This window comes from Budorcas taxicolor, chromosome 20, assembly GCF_023091745.1.
Source record: "Budorcas taxicolor isolate Tak-1 chromosome 20, Takin1.1, whole genome shotgun sequence".
Taxonomy (NCBI): Eukaryota; Metazoa; Chordata; class Mammalia; order Artiodactyla; family Bovidae; genus Budorcas; species Budorcas taxicolor.
This window is the reverse complement of record NC_068929.1, coordinates 62317823-62342513: the sequence shown is the minus strand read 5'-3', so window position 1 is coordinate 62342513 and position 24691 is coordinate 62317823. Positions and strand designations below refer to the sequence as shown.

Sequence of the window (24691 nt, the reverse complement as noted above, 5' to 3'; positions counted from 1 at the left end):
ACCACCTGACCTGCCTCTTGAGAAACCTGCATGCAGGTCAGGAAGCAACAGTTAGAACTGGACACGGAACAACAGACTGGTTCCAAATAGGAAAAGGAGTACGTCAAGGCTGTATATTGTCACCCTGCTTATTTAACTTCTATGCAGAGTACATCATGAGAAATGCTGGGCTGGAGGAAGCCCAAGCTAGAATCAAGATTGCTGGGAGAAATATCAATAACCTCAGATATGCAGATGACACCACCCTTATGGTAGAAAATGAAGAAGAACTAAAGAGCCTCTTGATGAAAGTGAAAGAGAAGAGTGAAAAAGTTGGCTTAAAGATCAACATTCAGAAAACGAAGATCATGGCATCCAGTCCCATAACTTCATGGCAAATAGATGGAGAAACAATAGAAACAGTGGCTGACTTTATTGTGTTGGGCCCCAAAATCACTGCAGATGGTGATTGCAGCCATGAAATTAAAAGATGCTTACTCCTTGGAAGGAAAGCATACTAGACAGCATGTTAAAAAAGCAGAGACATTACTTTGCCAACAAAGGTCTGTGTAGTCAAGGCTATGGTTTTTCTAGTAGTCATGTATGGATGTGAGAGTTGGACTATAAAGAAAGCTGAGCACAGAAGAATTGATGCTTATGTACAGTGGTGTTGGGGAAGACTCTTGAGAGTCCCTTGGACTACAAGGAGATCCAACCAGTCCATCCTAAAGGAGATCAGTCCTGGGTGTTCATTGGAAGGACTGATGTTGAAGCTGAAACTCCAATACTTTGGCCACCTGATGCAAAGAGCTGACTCTTTTTAAAAGCCCCTGAGGCCAAGGAAGATTGAAGGCGAAAGGAGAAGGGGACAACAGAGGATGAGATGATTGGATGGCATCACCAACTCAATGGGCATCAGTTTGGGTAAACTCCGGAAGTTGGTGATGGACAGGGAAGCCTGGCATGCTGTGGTTCATGGGGTCACAAAGAGTTGGACATGACTGAGCGACCAAACTGAACTGATAGGATGGGAAGATGGGGGAGGTGAGATACAGTGGGAATATAGCAGTCAAACACCAAACCAGATCTTCCAAATAACTTCTATCAGTACTAAAGATTGCATCTTGATCTTGACTACTTGACAAGGGTTTGTCTTAACTCTCAGCTCAGGAGTAAGAGTTGACAATTGCTGGATCTCTTCTTCAAACCCCTTCTCCAAATTCCCCTGGTCCTATACCACATAGGGGGTCTTTGCCTTGATGTTTCAATTCCCAAGAAAAGCACAATGGAAATTTGATTTTTCTTGACCCAGCACAACAGAAACACAAACCTGAAGTCATCTCCACCACTTTCACCATAAATTGAAATTTTCCAAAATTTGAAGTGCAGAAAATATGATAAAAGGCTATGATCCTGACCATCAGAGTTTAAGTCCAGACATTTAAGTTACAATATGATGAAAGGAGGCTTCCCTTGTGGCTCAGATGCTAAAGAGTTCATCTGCAATTCAGATGACCCGGGCTCCATCCCTGGGTCGAGAAGACCCCCTGAAGGAGGGTATGGCAACTCACTCTAGTATTCTTGCCTGGAGAATTCCATGGACAGAACAGCCTGGTGGGCTACAGTCCATGGAGTCACAAAGACTTGGACATGACTGAGCAACTAATACACATGATGGAAAGACAACGTTTTATATCTGAAATTGTTTTAATGCTACAGTTATAGTAGTCTCTATAGCAACCCATTCCTAATAAAGAATTTTCATCTAGAAAAGATATGATAAAAACAAAAGTAATGCACAACATTAATAAAACTGCATGACGTCTTTGACCCTCAGTTTCCATGTGGGTATGTAGGGGGTTGTAGCAAGGATGAAACAAGTTAATAGGGAGTAAACTCATGAATGGACACCATCAGTGCCCCATCCAAGTCCTATTTGCCAGCTGACATTTGCATCCCAGCTGTTGGGCATGTTGGCTATAGGAATCGAGCTGCCTTCTTCCCTTGAAAATTGTCCTCAGCTGATAGAAGCCTCCTCATGGGAAGATTATGGTCAATGATCAACTCTTTGGGGGAGTCCCCCTTGCCTCAAGGTGGGGTCAGCTGAGTGGTACACTTCATACTCCAGAACCGCCTCTGGGGTCAGGCTGATAGTCTACAGCTAAGATCACACCCCGGCATGGCTTCCTCCCACACCCAACCTGGTCCTTCCCTGTTTCTTTCACTCTGATTCTCTCATGAGCACTTGCCAATAAATCCCTCATGCAGAAACCCTCATCTCAGGCTCTGCTCTTAGGGACCTCAGATGCCAAGGAAAGGATGAGATCTAACCCATATGAGGCACCCTATAAAGTCACATATCATCATTACTGGAATCATTGTTCATGGGCTTAGCATCCATTTGTAACTCCAGTCCAGACCCAGTCAACACTTCCTCTAACAGCGATCACCATCTGGAGATATTCCTACTTACACATAAACAAGTGATTATCAGTTACCTCGACGGGTCCCACTTGAAAGTCAGTGGGGATTTGCTGCTCCCTAATTTCCTTCAGTGCCGCCATGGCAATTCGAATATCGTCTAGGTCTTTAATGGGGCGATTCAGCTTCTTACTGAATTCTTCAACAAGTGTAAAAATGCTTTCCATTTCACTTCTGTATTTTTGGTTACAGTGACGGCCGATGACAACCATCCAGGCCTTCGTCTCAGCAGTCAAGGTGAACTTCAGATCAGCTGTAAAACCCAATTTCCACGTTCAGTTTGAAAACCTTGAACAAGTATGAGGAGACCCAATGCAACTGCTCACCAATAGTAAATATTTTGCAGCCAACAGCCCTTTAACACATGAAAAACCAAACTTGATTAAAAAAAGTCTTTCCTTATTATTATATGGGCTTCCCTAGCTGTTCAGTTGTAAAGAATCCACCTGCTAATGCAGTAGATGCAGGTTCAGTCCCTTAGTCGGGATGATCCCCTGGAGAAGGAAATGGCAACCCACTCAGGTATTCTTGCCTGGGAAATCCCATGGACTGAGGAGCCTGGTAGGCTACAATCCATGGGGTCAAAAAAGAGTTGAACATGACTTAGCAACTAAACAACAACAAATTATTGTATAGTCATTGACTGTATAAAGCCTGTTTTGCAATAATTTAAGACACATTTCAAAATGCCCCAAAAAAGTACCTAAGAAAACTGCTGGAGATAAGCCTCAAATGTTTGCTATTGTTATTTATGAAAAACAGTACATTTTAATTCCAAATATGAGAGACTCCTCCCTTCTCTTAATTAGCCTTTATTTTCAAGGTTTAGCATCAAAGTATCCCAAAACAGTCCAGAATAAATAATTATGCAGAAGAGAATTAAAAACAAATCTACAAATTGGTCTTGAAGCTTGAGGCCCATAAAAGGAAAGTCAATCTTTAAGAAAGCTAGAACTCTCTGGAATGCTAGTTAGGTAAAGAGACAGAACAATACTGTTGAATTTTCATGACTGACTGAAAAAAAAATGAACCAACCTGTATACAGAGCAATGGCACCCACACAGATATACTCAGGCTCAGCATTAATTTCTTGCTCTAGTTTTTGGAAGTAGAGAATCTGGGATTCAAATTCAGAAAGTGAGGGGTTTTTTATAATAAACGTCATAATAGTTTCTTCTTTCTCCTTTTGCCAAATGTGATCATAGCGTTTGAAGCAGTCCATAGACGTAATAACTTCCTAGAATATAAATGACAGATTTGTATAGAAAAGGAAGAATAAAAGACAACATCATAATATAAGTGGATATTTGCCAACTGCTAGGGGTTCCCATCAGTTCATTAACATGCTTACTTAGTGAACCATGTGACCAGTTGAAGATGCCATAGAACTGGAGCCAGATACAACAATGAACATAGTAACCCAGGACTGGTAACAACAGAACTACCATCCTAGCCAAAAAGGGCGGGGAACAGTTTCTGGGAGGGTGGGGCAGCGAGTTGAGTCCATGAAATCTCTTGTGGACAGGGCCCAGTTGATTGGAGCTGGACCTCAGGTCAAAAACCACAGCTCGAAATCATACCAAGGAGAGGGTGATGCTACAGGGGTAAAAAAATACTCTGAGGTCACTTTCTTCCACTGCTCAGAGCTCCACCAAGACTCTCATGGGTGAAATCCACTGGAAATCTCAAAGGAAACCCATTGACTTGTTCCCTAAGTTCAGAGTATGGAGATTAGATATAGAAACAAACAGATACATCCAGCATCCAACTCCACTGAAAGACTGGATGGAATCACACAAAATGTATAAATATATTGGATAAGGATAGACATCCATACAGTGTTAAATATTTCTGTGTGTTTCTATATCTTCTCATCTTTCCTTTATAAATTCCTTGTTAAGTTTTAGAGAAATCTTCGTAAAGACCCTACAAACTTCTCATCATGTATGCTCCTAGGTAATCTTCAATGATGTTGTTATCATAAAAAATGACCTTTTCCCACTATTCTTATAACTATATGAATGGCATATAAACTTTTTTAATTGGTTTTTTAATGAATGATCCTGTTTTCTACAAAGTGTGTTTCTGTAAGATGAATTGGCTCTCTTGCAATTGGCAAATAGGAAACGATATCAATATAACAGGAAGCTCACATTACCAAGAGTTATTTTTCCCAGTACTTTGCTTTGTACCCACTAAAGCAGCAACCCACAGAGGGGCACAATGCTTTCTGCCCCTTCTTTCTTTTGGGTTAATTTGGTCTCCACTTTGTTTTGAGAATGTTCTTGGCACAGTTAGACCTGATTTTTCCATATTTTATCCTTGTTTCCATAATTCAGCATTTTTAACTGTTTTTTACATCACCTTTTCCCAAGTTTCTTTCATCTTTGATAGTAAAGTTTCATACTCATTACAGTGTTATTAAATGGGTTAGTATCTCACTATGATTGTTACCATTTTTGTTAACTACCCTGGTTACAGAATTTCCTACGTTTCGTATGTTCGTCCCAATCCCATTTTTCTCATAATCCCTATTTTATTAAATGTGTGACATTGCAAAGCAAGCTTTTTAGGAACATATTTACTGTATTTCAGCAGAAATGCCCATCTCTCAACTTACCACTAACTTAACTCTTTATTAAGCCATATTTTCTTTTCAGATTACTTTTGGATTTACTTAGTAGATAATTATACCATCTCCAAACAATTAAGATTTGTCTCCTCATTCTAATGTTTACAGCTCTTGGCAATCAACTTTTTCTCCTGGCTAATATTATAATTTCAGAGTTACATCTGAATGAGAAAAAAAAAAATTTTAAGCTGAGAGTGAAAATGCCATTATTTGAAAGAAAAGAGCATTTCCAACTTCATTCTAAAAGGTCCAATTAAGTAAATTTCACCAAGTTGTACCAAACCAAGGATATCTTTACCACCATGCCCAACACAAAGCTAATGTGTCACTCAGAACCTCAGGCTTAATGAGGTGTCCCAACCTGCTGTGTGTCCCAACCACAACCAATCCCCTGGCGTGAGCTGAGATGCTGACATACACACCCAGAATGCATTGCAATAGCATGTGGACATTCTCACAAATGGATGATGGTTTGGAGAATGAATTACAGATCATCAAGGACCCCTGAATATGGGTAGAAATTCCAGAATCCTGCTCTTTCAACATCCAAGAGTTTATATTATTAAGAACATACCCTACCTAAATAAGTTTTAGACTCTCATTTATTTTATCTGAAAGTGTCTAACTTGATTAAATTGGGACTTTTGAAAGCAAAGGTAACCTAGAATCTAAAGGAAAATTACATCAACTACATTTGTAGGTTGATCTATTTAAGTTATTTTAATTGCCACAGTTATTTTGATTATTTGGTCCAGCTCATCTTTTCAAGCCAGGCAGTGTTATAAGTTGATGGCCAACCTTTGGATGAGCTGAACATAGGTCAAGTTTACATTCTGATTCAGTTAGCTCCTGTAAGAGGAAAGGGGCTGGGATCAGAGGATTTTCTGTGGTTGAGGAAAGGTCAATCATACAAAATTCAGACGGGTCGATGGCTATGGAGGGCCACATTTAACACTGTGACCAAGTGTGCATATATACTTCCACAAACAATTTGGCCATCCTATCAATCTGGATAAAGTCCTTCAAGTTATTCTAAGTGCCAACTTTTTCTATTTTAAGAAAGACTAACATCCGTACATTTCCTTCACATAAAGGAAAGGCAAATATGACAAAAATGACACAAACATAAATATTTTGGTGCCAGCAGGATATTAACTTCAACAACTAGGCCTTACTCTTAGATTTTCATAATAGTGGCTGCTTACATTCAGAGAAAGTAATGAACTTTATTATTGTCTATTTTATTGTGTTTTCTAAGATTACTGAGGATTTGAAAGGATCCTTCAATGCTTATTATCATCATGAAATACTCTACTTACCTTTACATTTAGTATAGAGCTTGATAAACTAACCACTAGACAAATATTTGTTAAATTGAATTATGTGACCGCAGTCCCTAGGGCAAACTTAAATACAGGACCTGCACTATATTAAGAAAGGAAAATAGAAAGTGCAGAAATGCAAAAGCTTCCAGTTCCCTCAGGAATACATTAAAATTAAACTTAATATTTCTTCACATGGTTACAGCAAAGGCAGCTTTTCAAAACACTTTCAAACAAAAGAAATGCATTCTATCAAAACTCAGTAATAGAAAAGACACATTTACTGAGTGACAGCTATTTCCTCAACACTGAGAAACATTTTTAAAGAGTCAGCAGGTCTTAATGGCAATGTGAATATTCTCTTTTAAGGAGAAATTGACTTTAGAATTTTGAGTCTCTTTGACCATGAAAACAGATTTGCCTGAACAGAAAAGGGAAAGTTGAGACAAGAAGAGATTGGAAGAAAAAAATTAACCTGAGTTTATATCCATGTCCAGGGCAAGTTTGTGCTGATAATATTTTCAATATTCTCAGTATTATCTTATTTACACATTATAATGTACATAAACGTTCATCTGATATACACAAATACAAAATTAGAGTGTAAATCTTACTCTGTTTCAAATGATACAAGCCAGTTCCAGCATCACTGACTCTTTGAAAGTGAAGTCTGACTTGCGCTTTGAGAAGTATCAAATTTTTTAACAGACTTATTTGTACTAGTGGTATATAAGTACATAAGTAGTTTAAGGCATTAAACAGGAGATAATATTTAAAAAAAAAAAAAACAGAAAAGATAGTTCTCTTTCACCTTGCAATCTGGAATGAAAAATCTTGAGTTAAACATTTGCTGAACACGTACAAGATTCCATAAGTTGCTCACTGAAGTCACAGAGGGTCGGACCCAGCCTACATGAAGGACAAGCTTTAATGCTGGACTTCACACAGGTCTATGCTGTAAAGCAAAATATCCTGGCTGCAAATCCTCTTGGCATACCTTTTTGGTGGAGATGATGATTGTGCTAAGCACAGAGACTAATTTTACAATCTCTTTGTTGTCAGAAACATTCTTATAATAATTCCTGGTTTGCACGGGAATGGGTAAGCTCACAGATGCTATCTCAAGGGTATCTAAAGGGAAAAAAAAGAGAGAAATATTTATATCAATAGTATAGAAATGTGCTTTTAAAAAGATGAGTGAGTTTCTGTAATAGTAAGAGGGCTTCCCTGGTGGCTCAGACAGTAAAGAATCTGCCTGCCAATGGAGGAGACCCAGGTTCGATCCCTGGGTCGGGAAGATCCCCTGAAGAAGGACATGGCCGCCCACTCCAGGATTCTTGCCTGGGAAATCTCACGGACAGAGGAGCCTAGCAGGCTACAGTTCATGGGGTCACAAAGAGTCAGACATGACTGAGTGACTAACACTGTAACAGTAAAGTAAGGACTTCTGAAAATCTTCTTTATAGAAGCAATAGAGGGGACTTCTCTGTGGTCCAGTGGTTAAGAACCCACCTTGCAGCGCAAGGGATGCAGGTTCAATCTCTGGTTGGGGAAGTAAGATCCCACATGCCTTAGAGCAACTAAGCCCATGCCCTGCAACTACTGAGCCTGCGCACTCTGCCTTTATCCTCTTCGGTAGCAGATTATTTTAAGAGAGACTTGTTTCAGTGCCTTCCTGGTGGTTAGTTTATTTATCATCTCAAGGGATATGAACACTAATTGAAAATTACACAAGCTCTGCTGTTTGTTCTGCTGCTTTGGAAGAAGCTTGGATAAATGAAGACTACATTTATCATCTATCATTAGCAACTTGGATGTCATATACTCCCTAATATTACCTCAGATATGGGGATGACACCATCCTAATGGCAGAAAGCAAAGAGGAACTAAAGAGCCTCTTGATGAGGGTAAAAGGGGAGAGTGAAAAAGCTGACTTAAAACTCAACATTCAAAAAACTAAGATCATGGCATCTGGTCCCATCACTTCATGGCAAATAGAAGAGGGAAACGTGGAAAGAGTGGCAGATTTTATTTTCTTGGGCTCCAAAATCACTGCAGATGGCGACTGCAGCCATGAAATTAAAAGATGCTTGCTCCTTGGAAGAAAAGGTATGACAAACCTAGACAGCACATTAACAAGCAGAGACATCACTTTGCTGACAAAGGTTCATATACTCAAAGCTATGGCTTTTCCAATAGTTATGTACAGATGTGAGAGTGGGACCATAAAGAATGCTGAGCATCAAAGAATTGATGCTTTCAAATTGTGGTACTGGAGAAGACTCCTGTGGGACTGCAAGATCAAACGAGTCAGTCCTAAAGGAAAACAACCCTGAATATTCATTGGAAGGACTGATGCTGAAGCTAAAGCTTCAATATTTTGGCCACCTGATGTGAAGACCCAACTCATTGGAAAAGATCCGGATGCTGGGAAAGATTGAGGGCAGGAGGAGAAGGGGACCACAGAGGATGAGACGGTTGGATGGCTTTGCTGACTCAATGGACATGAGTTTGATCAAACTCTGGGAAATAGTGAAGGACAGGGAAGCCTGGCTGCTGCAGTCCGTGGGGTCATAAAGAGTCAGACACAATTTAGCAACTGAACAACAACAATGGCATAAATGAAAATCATGAGATATACAGCAAAAAATCACATTATGTAAGCGAAACAGGACACACAGTGTGTCAAAATACAAAAGATCTCTTAAATCAGGAAATATTCATTGTGATAATAACAAGCTTTTCTTTAAACTGTGAGACTAAAATCCTTCTTGTCCCCCAGTATGTCTTTGAGATATACATTTAAAACACACTATTTAGGGGCTTCCCTGGTGGTACAGTGGTAAAGAATGTGCCTGCCAGTGCCGGAGACACAGGTTCGACCCCTGGTCCAGGAAGAACCCACATGCCATGGGACAGCTAAGCCCATGGACCACAACTACTGCGTCTGTGCCCTAGAGCCTGGGAGCTGCAACGACTGAGCCACACACCACAACTATCAAGCCTGCAGGCCTCGAGCCTGTGCTCTCCAACAAGAGAGGCCGCTGCCGTGAGAGTAGCCCCTGCTCACTCAACCAGAGCAAACCCAGGCACAACAACGAAGACCCAGTACTGCTGCTGCTAAGTCACTCCAGTCATGTCCAACTCTGTGCGACCCCATGGACGGCAGCCCACCAGGCTCCCCCGTCCCTGGGATTCTCCAGGCAAGAACCCTGGAGTGGGCTGCCATTTCCTTCTCCAATGCATGAAAGTGAAAAGTGAAAGTGAAGTCGCTCAGTCGTGTCTGACCCTTGGTGACCCCATGGACTGCAGCCCACCAGGCTTCTCCATCCATGGGATTTTCCAGGCAAGAGTACTGGAGTGGGGTGCCATTGCCTTCTCCAAGACCCAGTACAGCCATAAATAAATAAGTAACTCTTTAAAAAATAATAATAAACTACACTATCATGGTGATATACACGAATCTGTATTTTACAAATATGAAACTGACTCATAGATTAATATTACAATCTGATCTGAGAATTGCACAGGGGTGGGGAGATGGAAATACCTTTTAGCTCAACAGGTTTTGATTTAGAATGACTAGTCAGAAAGAACTAAAAGAACATTTACCTTGAGGTTCGTTTTCTCCCATTTCAGTATCAGAATCACTGTCTTCATTATGCTGCAGGGCAGTCAGTTTTCTTTCCTGCATCTTTTTCTGCAATGGAAAAGGACAGCTTTCAGTGCCCTATCACCTGTAAAAGAAGCAGCTTCCACGTGTAACGGTTTCCTCATGCCAAGCCCACCTTGGACGCCGGCTCACCGCTCCACTGTCTAACCCCCTTGCTGACAGTGACGATGAATTCCACGGCTTTGTTCAGCGTCTGCTGTATGTCTTCGAGGGCTGGGGCCATGCTGATGTTGGGGATGGCCAGAATGACGCTTGCCCGGAAAATGGGCAGTCCGTTCTGCTTCACTTTAGAGGCACTGTTACTGTCTGAGTTAACACAGAACAGGGACGCATTCATCCTTTTCATTTAAAAAGATTCTTTTTTTAATGAAAAAGATAAAATATCATTTTTAACCAGAAAAATGAAAGCACCTAGATAATGAAAGCACCTATACGTAATAGATATATCATCAGACAATATGAATTTGCTGAACGTATGAGTGAATGAATAAAAACTAATAGAGGATCTAGTTTTGCTCAGTGGAACACAGCAGTTCAGTAGAACCCAAGCCATCTTCTGCTGATTACAGTCTATGGGTACATGCTCCATAAAGAAAATTGGCTGCATGGAGTTGGCAAGTTGTATAATTATAGAAACTCTTACCTAAAATATTGAAGACAAGACTGTCTGAATAACAGGATGCCAGCAAATTAAATATAGAATAAATAAGTAAGGGATAAAACACAAGACTATCAGAACAAATGCCAGCTTAGAATTTCAGATAAAATATATGTCTTTCTACCATCGCTATCATCACTCTGATATATATCAGAGTATATCACACTGGGAGCAGTTAAAGACCAGGGACGAAATAAAGTGTAATTCACCATTTATATCCAAGGGACTTTTAAAGTTGAATATAGGTATAGTTATGGGTATATAAATATGGATATGTATGTGTGCAACTCTATACAATTGGAAATACCTGTAATAAATAAAGTTGGGAAAGACAGGAGACAATATCCAACATATCAACAGTTGATAAGTTCAAATATTAGCCCCATGTCAAAGAAAAGGACTAGCCTCCATTTTGAGGTAAAATAAAACATAATAAACCAAGTTGCCATCAAAAGTTCTTTCAATGTTTCCACTTCTTTTCATCCACTTTTAATTAACTATTAGAGTTAACTAACTGCTTTCCTTTAGGTGCCCATGTTGAAAATAAATAAAAAGGTTTGTTATCCTATTATTTTTTGTTTTAATTAATTATTGTTACTTTGTTTTTATGTTTTCAATTTAAAGTTTAGTTTCAGAATGTCTCTAGATTTGAATGATTTTTGTGGCCCATCTGGGAAACCAATTTCTGAATGGTGCTGAAGAGAGATGATTGTTTTAAGAATGAAGAAATGAGCTGGAAAGTACTAAATTAACGTGAAAATAGCAAAAAATAATAATAATAATTTTCTGATTTGGAGGTTATGACATTAATAAAATCTTTCTTTATAAGACTGGCTAATAATCTAATGATTTAACAATGAAAGTATGTTTCTATATAGCTTCTTTTTAAAGTATTTCTTCTTTTACTAGTTAATTCATTTCACATGTTTTCATCTTATTACAAAAAGATTAAATGTGATGTTGATTATTATTTTATTAACAAAAGCTAAGTGGCCTTAAGTCAATTACTTAACTTTCCTGGACTCCAGTCTTATCAGTCTTAAATGAGAGAAATGATAGTGTCTACTTCATCGAACTGCTGAGATAGTCCAAGTTCATATTATATAAATGTACAAGGAGGCACTGAAGAAATGGTGAGGGTTTTGATTATTTAAATTTAACAGGAACACACACATGCACACACAACCAGAGACCAGGCTTGGCAAGCCAAGAGGCCAACCCTGCGGGATCATTACCCCGGAAGCTCGTCATGTTGCAGAATTGAATGCGCCTGCGGATGGCCTCCAGCGTGTTCCTTGTGACTTTCAGAAGAGCATCCGTGTTTTGGTGATTGAAGTGAGAGAGCAACTCTCGGGCTCCTTCCTCTAACACCTCCATCTCTTTCTTCTTTCTTGAGACTGTCATCAAAGGCAAGAGGCCTGCCCCGGCATTAAGGGAAGAAGTCAAGGTATCAGAATTTTCTTCTTCTCTTTTTGCTGTTACAAAATGAGAGAAATTGAAAGAGATGGGGGCAGGGGGCCACCTACTGCAGTTAAGGAAGAAAATTAAGATAAATCGGTGCAATCGTCAAGAACCTGCCTGCCAACGCAGGAAACACAAAATACATAATCAATTGATCCCTGGGTCAGGAAGATGCCCTGGAGGAGGAAACGGTAACCCACTCCAGTATTCATGCCTGGAGAATTCTATGGACAGAGGAGCCCGGTGGGCTACAGTCCATGAGGTCACAACGAGTCGGATAGGACTGAGCTCGCGCATACGTGCAAGTTTAATAACACTCAAATGTCATACTTCTTATGAAATGAGGCCATCAGAGGATAGGAAGAGGACATTGGGGGAACAAGGTAGACTGATGGAACCTCTCATCCTTGACGTGTGGGAATAGGAGGAAAGGTAGGAACTATGCAAAAATAAGACAGGGCCTGGGGTCATAGGTGCTGGCTCTCTGGGGTCTCTCTTTCACCAACAACCACAAACCCTTGGGGAGCAGCGTCCCTTCTCTGCCTCTTGCTGTCTTCATCTGTTCCACAAACCACTTGCTCTGTCTGGTGTAGACATACTCCAGTGGGAATTCCAACCCATAATCCATCCTACTTTACCGATAAAGTGAAAAAACACACACTTACACCTAAATGCAAAGAGAGCTAACAAGGACCAGTGTGAAGTACACGTTTGTAGAGCTGAACAAAAAGTAATGGAAATTAATGACACACTATCATTCAAGTGTTCCCCGAAACCTAATTTCAGATTTATTAATGTCCTTATAAAACTGGGAGGGTCTTACTAGAGTGTGAAATTCACTGCAAAGTTGAAAATTAAATTTTGGTTTTCAGGCTGTCCTAGAAAAACAAGACCCTTCCATTACCCCCCCTCTCTTACCTGAACTTTCATTTTTCCAATCATCACTATTCACATTGAATACTTTCTCTTTTTCTTCCTTAGATGGAACTTCCACATCCAGCAACATATTTATTAGCTCATTGACTGCTTCCTCCACTAAAGAGCTTTTAAAGTGTAGTATCTGAGCACCGTTTACACAAAGGTCCTATCAAAAAAATAGCATCATGTCATGTTTATCTAGCTATTGATAGCACATCAGTAATGGTAGCAACACGACAGGTCCAGCCTCCAGATGAGATTTTGGCCTCCAACAATGTTTGGCCATACCTCTCACACTAACCCAGGCCAGGCATCCTGTAAAGGACTGTATTAAAGATGAGAGAACCAACTGGTGAGTAGATGGGCCACAATTACTCTAACTTCTCCAGCAGTGGAGGAAATAAGTCCAAAAGCCATGAAGAGCCTCTCTTCCCAAGAAGCTTTTCTATTTCATATAAATCTGCTCTAGTCAGGCTCCCTTCCCTCTTCACCTTTGCCAACAATCCATCATTAACCCCTAAATAACTTTAAGTATCCCCCCCTCCTCCAACTAGATTATACATTTCTCAAGAGTGTAATAAATACAAAGGAATATACTGGGGCACTTTAATCAAGACAAATAGACAGACAAGGAGATGATATAGTCAGTGATTTACCACCTAGTTGACAAAACAAGCCCATGAAGCAACAGACTGTGGGTGGGTCATGGTCTCCAGCTTCAGCCCACCATGGTTCACCCTGAGATGCTCTAATGTCCTCATGGACCCTCCACTCCATCAGCCTCAGGGTTCATTTACCTCCTCATCAGCCATGACATTCACCCTTAAACCCTCTGACTCTGCACACCCTCCCCTAAGGATGATGTCTCACATCAATCATTCTTTTGCCAACAGCCTTTACTCCATCAACCCCGCAGCCTTCCAGAGCCCTACGCAGTAGAAGTCCAACCCAAATGATCAGATAATCTACGATCTCTGCTTGCACACACAGGTCATGGCAAGGCAGGTGCTTGGCACTGGGAATTCATGGCCCCCAAACTCAGTCCAGCTCCTAATGCTACCCAGGAATCATTCTATGTCACTCCAGTCACATTCCCTACCAGGCCCCAGAACAACTGTGTTCTCAAATCCTTGTCCCTCAAATCTTTGCACCATCCTCCCCGTGATCTAGCCCTGACCCCATGCCCTCATCCAGAAGACTAACCAGCATCCATCATCAACTCTCTTTCCTCCTTTTTCAGGAATACAATGTTTATCCTTCTAGTTAAGAATACAAGGGATTTTCCTGGTGGTTGAGTGGTCAAGAATCTACCTGCCAATGCAGGGGACACAGGTTCGATCCCTGGTCCAGGAAGATCCCACTTGCCACAGGGCAACTAAGCCCACATGCCACTCTACTGAAGCCTGGGCGCCTAGAGCCCGTGCGAGGCAACAAGGAAACCCAGCGCAATGAGAAGTCCATGCACCCCATGAAGACCCAGAGCAGTCAAAAATAAATAATAAGTAAATTAAATAAAATTTTTAAAAATAACACAAGTAGCTGCTTTAAAAAAAAAAAAAAATCCCACAATCTAACCACACTCGCCTGCTTCCCCAGGACTACACTTACCAACCATTCCCTTTCGCCTTTCCTTCTTGATCTCCTCCACCCCAGCATATGAACATAATCAGCGAACTTCAACTCAGTGCCTTTCTCCCACAAGAATAAGCCTCAGGACCTTTGCACTTCCCATTCCCGCTGCCTGGAATGCTTCTTCCCAGAGACAGTCACATGGCTTTCTCCCTCACTTCCTGTGTTCAGATGTAATTACAGACGTCGTCCCTGACCATCGGCATAAATTCACTACTCCCTTTCAGGTGCTCCTTTTCTCCACTATCCTCTTAATTTTTCTCCACTGAACTCGGCATGCTGTTTGCTCACTGGCTTTTTTTGTTTGCTTGCTTTTCTACATTCTCCACTTGAAAGCGAGCATTGCAATGGCAGAGATTTCACTTGCTTTGTTCACTGTCTTATTCCCAAGCAGTGCTTCACACAGAAGCTCCATAAAAAAATTATTGAAGGAAAAAATGAATTATAAAAAGTAAATGAATTCAAGAGAAAGCATTCTTTTATATTGGTAATCATTCACTTTGGTAATCAAAATGCAAATTAAAATTAGGCTCTATGATTTTGCTACTTAAGGTAAAATTAATAATTTATAATTACTTGTAATACATTTATTGTTGCATCTTATTATAATAAATGCATTGCTCTACTATACCTTATTCTAACAAAAATTTTATTACAATTTATAGTAATTATAATAAAGCAGTATTTGTTGGAAGACAGTGAAATTGGTACTACTATATTGCTGATGGCATTTTAAGTTGATATCATCAGTTTGAAAAGCAATTTGGCTACAAATATTAACAGCTATTAAATGAAGACACATTTTTTTTGGAGGAGGAAATACTCCTAACGGGGAAAACAAAGCATGAAACATATAAATATACTCAATGTAGCTCTTGGCAAAACAGCAAAACTAGAAATCATCTAACTATCCAACAATAACAAAGTAAGTAAATTAGGGTACATCAACTTAATAGAATATTCTGAAGGCATCCTTAAAATGGTGGCCATGTAGCAACATGAGAAATATTTGCTGAAGAAAAAGTAAGTGGAAGAGAAAAAAACACACACACACCATTACAAATCTGCAGTCTGTACAGTAAGGATCACAAATGTAAATAGGCAATATACCAAGTTATCACAATGGCAGTGTAATGGGTAAAAATGCTACTTTTCCCATCTTTTTTAATATTTTAGGATGGAATGGCTACCCACTCCAATATTCTTGGGACTTCCCTGGTGGCTCAGACAGTAAAGAATCTGCTTGCAATGTAGGAGACCTGGGTTCCATCCCTGGGTTGGGAAGATTCCTTGGAGGAGGGCATGGCAACTCACTCCAGTATTCTTGCCTGGAGAATCCCCATGGACAGAGGAACCTATCAGGCTACAGTCCATGGAGTTGTAAAGAGTCAGACATGACTGAGCATTTAAGCACAGCACAGCAATCTGGGAGTTCCAGGTTTGATCCCTGGGTCAGGAAGATCCCCTGGAGAAGGGAATGGCAACCCACTCCAGTATTCTTGCCTGGAGAATCCCCAGGGACAGAGGAACCTAGCAGGCTACAGTCCATGGAGTTGCAAAGAGTCAGACATGACTGAGCAACTAACACTCTCACTTTTAAAATTTCCTTTTAAATTGGTTTTAAAATTTTGCACTTTTATAAAATAATCCTAAGAACCAGTCAGTCAGTCAGTTCAGTCGCTCAGTCATGTCTGACTCTTTGCAACCCCATGAATCGCAGCAACTCCCAGAGTACACCCAAACCCATTTCCATTGAGTCGGTGATGCCACCCAACCATCTCATCCTCTATCGTCCCCTTCTCCTCCTGCCCTCAATCCCTCCCAGCATCCAGGTCTTTTCAAATGAGTCAGCTCTTTGCATCAGGTGGCCAAAGTATTGGACTTTCAGCTTCAGCATCAGTCCTTTCAATGAACACCCAGGACTGATCTCCTTTAGGATGGACTGGTTGGATCTCCTTGCAGTCCAAAGGACTCTCAAGAGTCTTCTCCAACACCACAGTTCAAAAGCATCAATTCTTCAGTGCTCAGCTTTCTTTATAGTCCAACTCTCACATCCATAGATGACCACTGGAAAAATCATAGTCTTGACTAAATGGACCTTTGTTGGCAAAGTAATGTCTCTGCTTTTTAATATGCTGTCTGGGTTGGTCATAACTTTCCTTCCGAGGAGTAAGTGTCCTTTAATTTCATGGCTGCAATCACTATCCGTAGTGATTTTGGAGCCCAGAAAAATAAAGTCAGCCACTATGTCCACTATTTCCCCATCTATTTGCCATGAAGTGATGGGACTAGATGCCATGATCTTAGTTTTCTGAATGTTGAGCTTTAAGCCAACTTTTTCACTCTTCTCTTTCACTTTCATCAAGAGGCTCTTTAGTTCTTCACTTTCTACCATAAGGGTGGTGTCATCTGCATATCTGAAGTGATATTTCTCCCAGCAATCTTGATTCCAGCTTGTGCTTCCTCCAGCCCAGCATTTCTCATGATGTACTCTGCATAGAAGTTAAATAAGCAGGGTGACAATATACAGCCTTGACATACTCTTTTTCCCATTTGGAACCAGTGTGTTGTTCCATGTCCAGTTCTAACTGTTGCTTCCTGACCTGCATATAGGTTTCTCAAGAGGCAGGTCAGGTGGTCTGGTATTCCCATCTCTTTCAGAATTTTCCACAGTTTATTGTGATCCACACAGTCAAAGGCTTTGGCATAGTCAAGAAAGCAGAAATAGATGTTTTGGGGGGAATTATCTTGCTTTTTCAATGATCCAGTGGATGTTGGCAATTAGATCTTTGGTTCCTCTGCCTTTTCTAAAACCAGCTTGAACATCTGGAAGTTCACGGTTCACGTATTGCTGAAGCCTGCCTTGGAGAATTTTGAGCATTACTTTACTAGCATGTGAGATGAGTGCAATTGTGCGGTGGGGTAATATTAAAAACCATGGAGCCCAGTAATTTCTCAGAGTGGGAGTACAGCAAATGAGCAAGAAGGAAGAGGTACAGTTTAGGGTCTACACACAGTGAGTCTAAGAGAAAGATGATGGAGAAATTTCTAAAATGTGAACATTTAATTTTGACTATATACAAATTTAATATAAACTGAAGATAACTATATATACAGAAAAAGGCTAACACGGCAGGCCTGAGATTGTTCTCCTGCTAATGAGGTGGCTCTCTGGCTGGTGTCTGGGAGCCTGGATTTTAGGAAGGTTCCTACAGGCTATAAAGAGTGCCTCTCTGTGCTCAGACTATCTGGGCAAACAGTGTGGTTTATCTTGCCAACCAGCTTTCCATCTGGATGTCTGGAATTTTGGTGCATGCTAGGCAGAGAGCACCTGTGTGATGAAAAGAGAAAGTGAAAGTAGCTCAGTCATGTCCAACTCTTTGCAAACCCATGGACTATACAGTCCATGGAATTCTCCAGGCCACTATACTGGAGTGGGTAGCCATTCCTTTCTCCAGGGGATCTTCCCAACCCAGGGACTGAACCCAGGTCTCCCGCATTGCAGCAGATTCTTTACCAGCTGAGCCACAAGGGAAGCCCACCTCTGTGATGAGACCAAGTCAACCTTGGGCATGAAGTCTCCTAATGGGCTTTCCTGGGCAGAGATATTGCACGCTAGTGACTGCATTTCTTTTGCTGGGGGTCAGTGGGTCGGGGGTGGGGGGGGCGGTGGGAGCAGGGAGGGCAGGGAGAGACAGTAAGCTCTTTGTGGCCCCTCATGAGAGGGAGAAAGAACAAGGAAGCCCATGCGTGCATTCCTCCAAACTCTGCCTGTCTTTCCCCTTATGGTCCAACTGTGTATCCTTACTGTGTGTACGCCCTGTTGCTCAGTCGCATCTGACTCTTCGTGACCCCATGGACTGTAGCCCACCAGGCTTCTCTGTCCATGGAATTTCCCAGGCAAGAATACTGGAGTGGGTTGCCATTTCCTTCTCCAGGGGATCTTCCCAACCCAGGGACTGAACCCACGTCTCCTGCACTGCGGGAAGATACTTTACCACTGAGCCATCTGAGAAGCCTGTGTATCCTTATTATATCACTATAATAAGTCTTAGCCTCTATTGCTACTAGAGTGAGTTCCATGAGTTCTTCCAGTGGGGATGGTCTTCTGGACTCCTCACATACCATATTAAAGTCACCACTGATGAGTTTTTATAATCAGGATGCCCACTGGAAATGTTGCAAATGATGCTAAAGTGACTTTCCCAAGGGAGCACTTCATGGAACACTGTTCCCAGGATCCTAATCGTGGCACAGGGAAGAAAGTGTCCCCTTTGCAAATGTTTGAGAAATAATGGATTAAAGAGAGTTAACTAGACCCTTTCCCAGGAGACCATCTGAAGGTCTTTATTCTAAAACATTAATGTGAACAGAAACTGGAGGGGAAAGGAGAGCTCAGTGTTGACCCCAGGCCAACTGAACACAGACCTAGTCTTTTCCAGGTTCCCCAGCAATGTACCACAGAATACCACTTTGGGAAACGCTGCTCTACAGAAATGTCTAAAGAAGAAATTCTATCCAGAAGCTGTTTCAAGCAACTATTTTATTAATGAACCCTAGCTAGAAGCTAGAACTAGAACTAGAAGCTCTTCAACAAAATAGCTCTAAGGTGGCTCAGAGAGTAAATAATCTCCCTGCAATGTGGGAGACTTGGGTTGGATCCCTGAGTTGGGAAGATCCCCTGGAGAAGGAAATGGCAACCCACTCCTATATTCTTGCCTGGAGAATCCCATGGACAGAGGAGCCTGGCTGACTACGGTACACAGGGTCACAAAGAATAGGACACGACTGAGCGGCTAACCCTTCAAAAACTGTGGGAAAATGAGAAATGTATTCCGTGGCAATTTCTCTCTTACTGATCTGAAAAGAAATGATTTGTTCTTCATGTCTACCTGACCCCTCGGGTACATTCCTCTTCATTTTCAAATTATTGTTGGAAGGCTCCTCGTTTAAAGAACATCCATCACAGACCAGTCATGGGAAGAGAAAAAAAAAAAATGCAATTGATGCTTCCCAAAATGCCCTTTATAGAAAAATGAATCACAAAATAAAGTTTAAATAAAAGCATCAATCTTCTAATAACCTTTGTCATCTGGAGAAACTCTTCACAGGTAAGTGGCTCTTCCCCAGGAAGCTGACAAAGAGGAGTGCTGCTCATTTCTTCCAGGATGGCATCAATGCGGAACTCGACCAAATCATTGACCCTGTCGAGCAGCAACTCCAGGTTCCCTTTGGAGAAAAATAAGAGTGGATAAAAGAAATTAAGCATTTTGTTGTTGTTTTTTAAAAAAGAAATGTGATTATATTTCAGTAGTAAATTCAGGATTAAAATTGCTCCACAGAGTTGTTGCAGGAGACATGAGACCCAGGTTCAATCCCTGGGTCGGGAAGATCCACTGGAGGAAAGCATGGCAACCCACTCCAGTATTCTTGCCTGAAGAATCCCATGAACAGAGAAGCCTGGTGGGCTATGGTCCATGGAGTCGCAAAGATTCTATGAAGTGACTTAGAATGCATGCGTAGAGCTATTTCACACTTGGTTCTCACAGTGTTCTTTCTTTAACCAGCTTCCCAGCTTTCTCAGCCTGCCTAACTCTGACTCAACTTGCGGATTCAGCTGGAATGCATCTACCCCAGGAGGCTTTCTGTGAATCTGCACATATTCACGTGGCCCCCTTCTCCTATGCTGGCGTTGACCCCTGAGCACCCCTCCATCTCAAAGGACCTTCTCCACACCTATACTGCTATGGATGTCTGATCACACATTTTATGTTATTCAGCCTTCAAACTGTAATGAGCCTCATTCATACCCAAAGATCCCTTCACAGGTTGTCTTTGAATCTAGTCCCCAAAGCTACGAAGCCAAGCAAAGAGGGTAGGAGGGTTCAACCATAAGCCCCTCACTTCTCTGCTCCACCTAACCCAGTACCTATCAAATATTCTTGAGTATATTGCACCTAGTAAACAGCTGGACCCTTCTGCATTCTAAGGTATTTGGAAGGTACCATGGAAACCTACTAACCAGACAAGCTCTTGAAAATCTGGACTATAAATAGATGAGGTGTGACTGCAGCAGCTACAGAGAGAAGAAGGGAGAGAGGGAGACTGGAGGGAGAACATAAGGAGCTATCAGAATGGGTATGTAGAAGGGAGGCTCAGAAAAGGGTGATCCAGAAAAGAAGTGATGGGGGCAAAGGGTGGATAAGGGGTTATGGAGGTAAATAAATGGAAAGGGATTGACTGTATAAAACTATCGCAATTATGAATACATATGCATATAGGTATCTAGCACAAACCCAACTCAAAGTAATACAAAAGCATAAGAAAGAGCCTAATTTTTCAAGCCCTCTGCAGTCAGTCTTGGGGAAAGACAGAACCATTAGAAGAAACGGAAATGCAGAGCCTTTTGTCTCAGTGTAAAATAACAGGAGATCACAAGAGGAAGTGGTCTTGTGGTAGAAGAGTCCAAGTGGGCTTCTTGGGAATGGGACATATTCTGGGCTATCGAACACACAGAGAACTGAGCCGTGAAGGGGTGAGGAAGAGGAGAATGACCGTTTCCAGTCTTTCTAGAACAATGCCTCTATCAAGCGTTAACATGCTTTCCTAGAAGGCAGCCAAGGAACTCTGGGAAATGCAACTTATAGAAGCCCACTTTTGGAGACCCACTAAATACTGGCATATCAAGGGCTCTGAAAAGTCCTCCAGAAGAGAAACCTGCTTGACTTTGTTTAACGTGGATTTCCCAGAATTCTCTGAGCCTAGGCTCCTTCTTTGCAACATACTTGTACACATTCTGGGAAATTGTAATTTATGGAGTACACCACCTTAAATATATTTTAAAGTGTAGTATATCCCTGTTTAGGAACAAAAATATTTGCTTAAACTTTTCCCATATATCCTGCTGTTCAGCAGTCTGCTCTGTCCAAATCACATCTTTTAAATCAGCATCTCAAAATACACTAACCTGTTAGTATAAAGAGCTGAATGACTCTAAAGTTCCTTTAAAGTCTAATGCCCAACAATAAGCATAATTTTAAAATGTAATTAATCTCTGGGGATAAAACTAAATAGCAAATATATACGGTTTCCGGGGCTTCCCTGGTAGCTCAGCTAGTAAAGAATCTGTCTGCAATGCAGGAGACCTGGGCTCAATTCCTGGGTTGGGAAGATCGCCTGAAGGAGGGCATAGCAACCCACCCCAGTATTCTTGCCTGGAAAATCCCCACGGACAGAGGAGTCTGGTGGGTTACAGTCCATGGGGTTGCAAAGAGTTGGACACAACTGAGCAACTAAGCACAACACACACACATATGGTTTCCAGGAAATTAATGATTTCATATATTTGGTAAAATTCCTTCAGTTGAGTTCAGTAGCTCAGTCATATCTGAATCTTTGTGACCCTGGGTACTGCAGCATGCCAGACCTCCCTGTCCATCGCCAACTCCCAGAGTTTACTCAAACTCATGTCTATTGAGTCAGTGATGCCATCCAACCATCTCATCCTCTGTCTCATCTCATCCTCATCTCATCCCTTCTCCTCCTGTCTTCAATCTTTCCCAGCATCAGGGTCTTTCCCAATGAGTCAGTTCTTCACATCAGGTAGCCAGAGTATTGAAGTTTCAGCTTCAGTATCAGTCCTTCCAATGAATATTCAGGACTGATTTCTTTTAGAATGGACTGGTTGGACCTCCTTGCAGTCCAAGGGATTCTCAAGAGTCTTCTTCAAATTCCTTAGGGAACAACTTAAGAACACACTCTCATTTTATTATGTATATCATAATATCTATAAGAAATTAAACAGTAGAACTCAAAAACTCGGTCTTCAAAATTGAAAAATAATAATCATTTAAACAGACTTACTGATCTTTGCAAAAGCATTTTTCAAGTACATCTCAATGTTCAGTGATGTCCAGGTCAGTGCAGCCAGGCCAGGCTGGAGAGCTTCATTTACTTTCGCCAAATGAGGGACCATCAGTTGCTCTATAATGGGAGGCATTTTTGACTTCACCCTCTGATATTCAGCCAGCATCATCTACAGTGAAACAGGGGTGAAATTATCAAATAATATCTCACTTTGAATATCTATTAAGAGCTCATTTTTATCCAAAACAATTACTTTTATTTAGAGTCCAGCTATAGGGCTCCAAAAAGCAGCCAAAACAAAACCAGAGTAGAACAGAAATGAAGTTTCTCCATGGATACAAATAAAGAACACCTAAGGATGTGAGAGTTGGACTGCGAAAAAGGCTGAGCACTGAAGAATTGATGCTTTTGAACTGTGGTGTTGGAGAAGACTCTTGAGAGTCCCTTGGACTGCAAGGAGATCCAACCAGTCCATTCTGAAGGAGATCAGCCCTGGGATTTCTTTGGAAGGAATGATACTAAAGCTGAAACTCCAGTACTTTGGCCACCTCATGTGAAGAGTTAACTTGTTGGAAAAGACTGTGATGCTGGGAGGGATTGAGGGCAGGAGGAGAAGGGGATGACCGAGGATGAGATGGCTGGATGGCATCACTGACTCGATTGACGTGAGTTTGAGTGAACTCCGGGAGTTGGTGATGTACAGGGAGGCCTGGTGTGCTGCGATTCATGGGGTCGCAAAAAGTCGGACACGACTGAGCAACTGAACTGAACTGAACTGAACTGAACTGAAGGAGGAGAGGGAAAGAACTGACAAGTAAGAGTTTTTCACCCCCTATCCAGCCCCGTATGCAGACGTAAGAGTTGAACCAGAAAGAAGACTGGGAGCAGAGAAATTGATGCTTTCGAACTGTGGGTCTAGAGAACACTCATGAGAGTTGCTAGAACTGCAAGGAGATCCAATGAGTCAATCCTTCGGGAAATCAATCCTGAACAGTCATTGGAAGGACCGATGCTGAAGCTGAAGCACCAGTCCTTTGGCCACCCGATGCGAAGAGCGAACTCATTGGAAAAGACCCTGATGCTGGGAAATATTAACGCTAGGAAAAGGAGAAGGCGGCAGAGGATGAGATGGTTGGACAGCATCACTGACTCAATGGACGTGAATTTGAGCAGACTCTGGGAAAGAGCGAAAGACAGGGGAGCCTGGTGTGCTGCAGTCCACAGGGTCGCAGTGAGCTGGACACGACTGAAGGGATTTAGCATGCATGCACACGATAGTACCTCCAGCCTACCTTTTATGGTTATGTTAATATTAGTAATAATTAATTATAAGAAAACAACTTTAATGCACTTCTTAAATACAATTGTTAAGCTCGTCTTTATAATATACATGTGAGTGTTACTTTGTCATTACATCAGTGTTTCCCAAAATGCTTATGCTGAAACGTTAGCCACAAGAGATTCTGTAAGAAAAATGGTCCCTGGAAGTTTGGAAACCACTGTATACCATACCTCTTCTCTCTGACAGTCACAATTAATATTAATGATTCTGAGAAAACTATACGAAGGGAGTAAAAAGCCCAACAGTCTTTGTGAATTTTAAATTCAACATTTCCCAATGGACAACATTATCCTTTCTTCATTTAATACTTTTCCACAATTTCTGTAATATCTTTTCAATTTCCATGAAAGATCTAAATTTGATGATTCTATTAGCAGCTACTTAACACGTTTTCTGAACCATTTATCTGCTGCTTACCTTTCTTTCAGAGTTCATCACCTATTCTATCTGCAAGGCAGGTCTTAAATCAGCCTCCAGTAGCCCTTCCACTTCCCACCCTAATCTTTTAACCCCACGAGGTATTATTCATCCATTTTAAAAATGAAAAACTAAAGCTTAGAAGGGTAAAGTAATTTGCCCAAAGGTAGTGCTTCAAATCCCGACTGGCTTCAGAATCTGTATTCCTAACAATAAGTCTATGATGATTCATCTCTTTCCAGTCTGAACTGCCTTCCAAGGAATAGCTACTTCAGCTTCTCAGGCTTCTGTAGAAGCCTACAAACTATTAAGT

At 41.3% G+C, this 24691-nt stretch overlaps 1 protein-coding gene across 1 annotated transcript in view; it reads right to left on the bottom strand.

Moving 5' to 3' along the window:
• Positions 1 to 24691, bottom strand: part of DNAH5 (dynein axonemal heavy chain 5) — a 250897-nt gene that overhangs the window by 190375 nt on the left and 35831 nt on the right. Inside the window, exons 16-24 of the mRNA XM_052659109.1 lie at positions 22617 to 22788; positions 19837 to 19982; positions 13125 to 13290; positions 11981 to 12220; positions 10203 to 10393; positions 10027 to 10114; positions 7412 to 7545; positions 3496 to 3697; positions 2478 to 2713 (exon numbers count right to left, since the gene is read on the bottom strand). Of these exons, the coding sequence (XP_052515069.1) occupies positions 2478 to 2713; positions 3496 to 3697; positions 7412 to 7545; positions 10027 to 10114; positions 10203 to 10393; positions 11981 to 12220; positions 13125 to 13290; positions 19837 to 19982; positions 22617 to 22788 (1575 nt within the window). The remainder of the gene's footprint in view (positions 1 to 2477; positions 2714 to 3495; positions 3698 to 7411; positions 7546 to 10026; positions 10115 to 10202; positions 10394 to 11980; positions 12221 to 13124; positions 13291 to 19836; positions 19983 to 22616; positions 22789 to 24691) is intronic.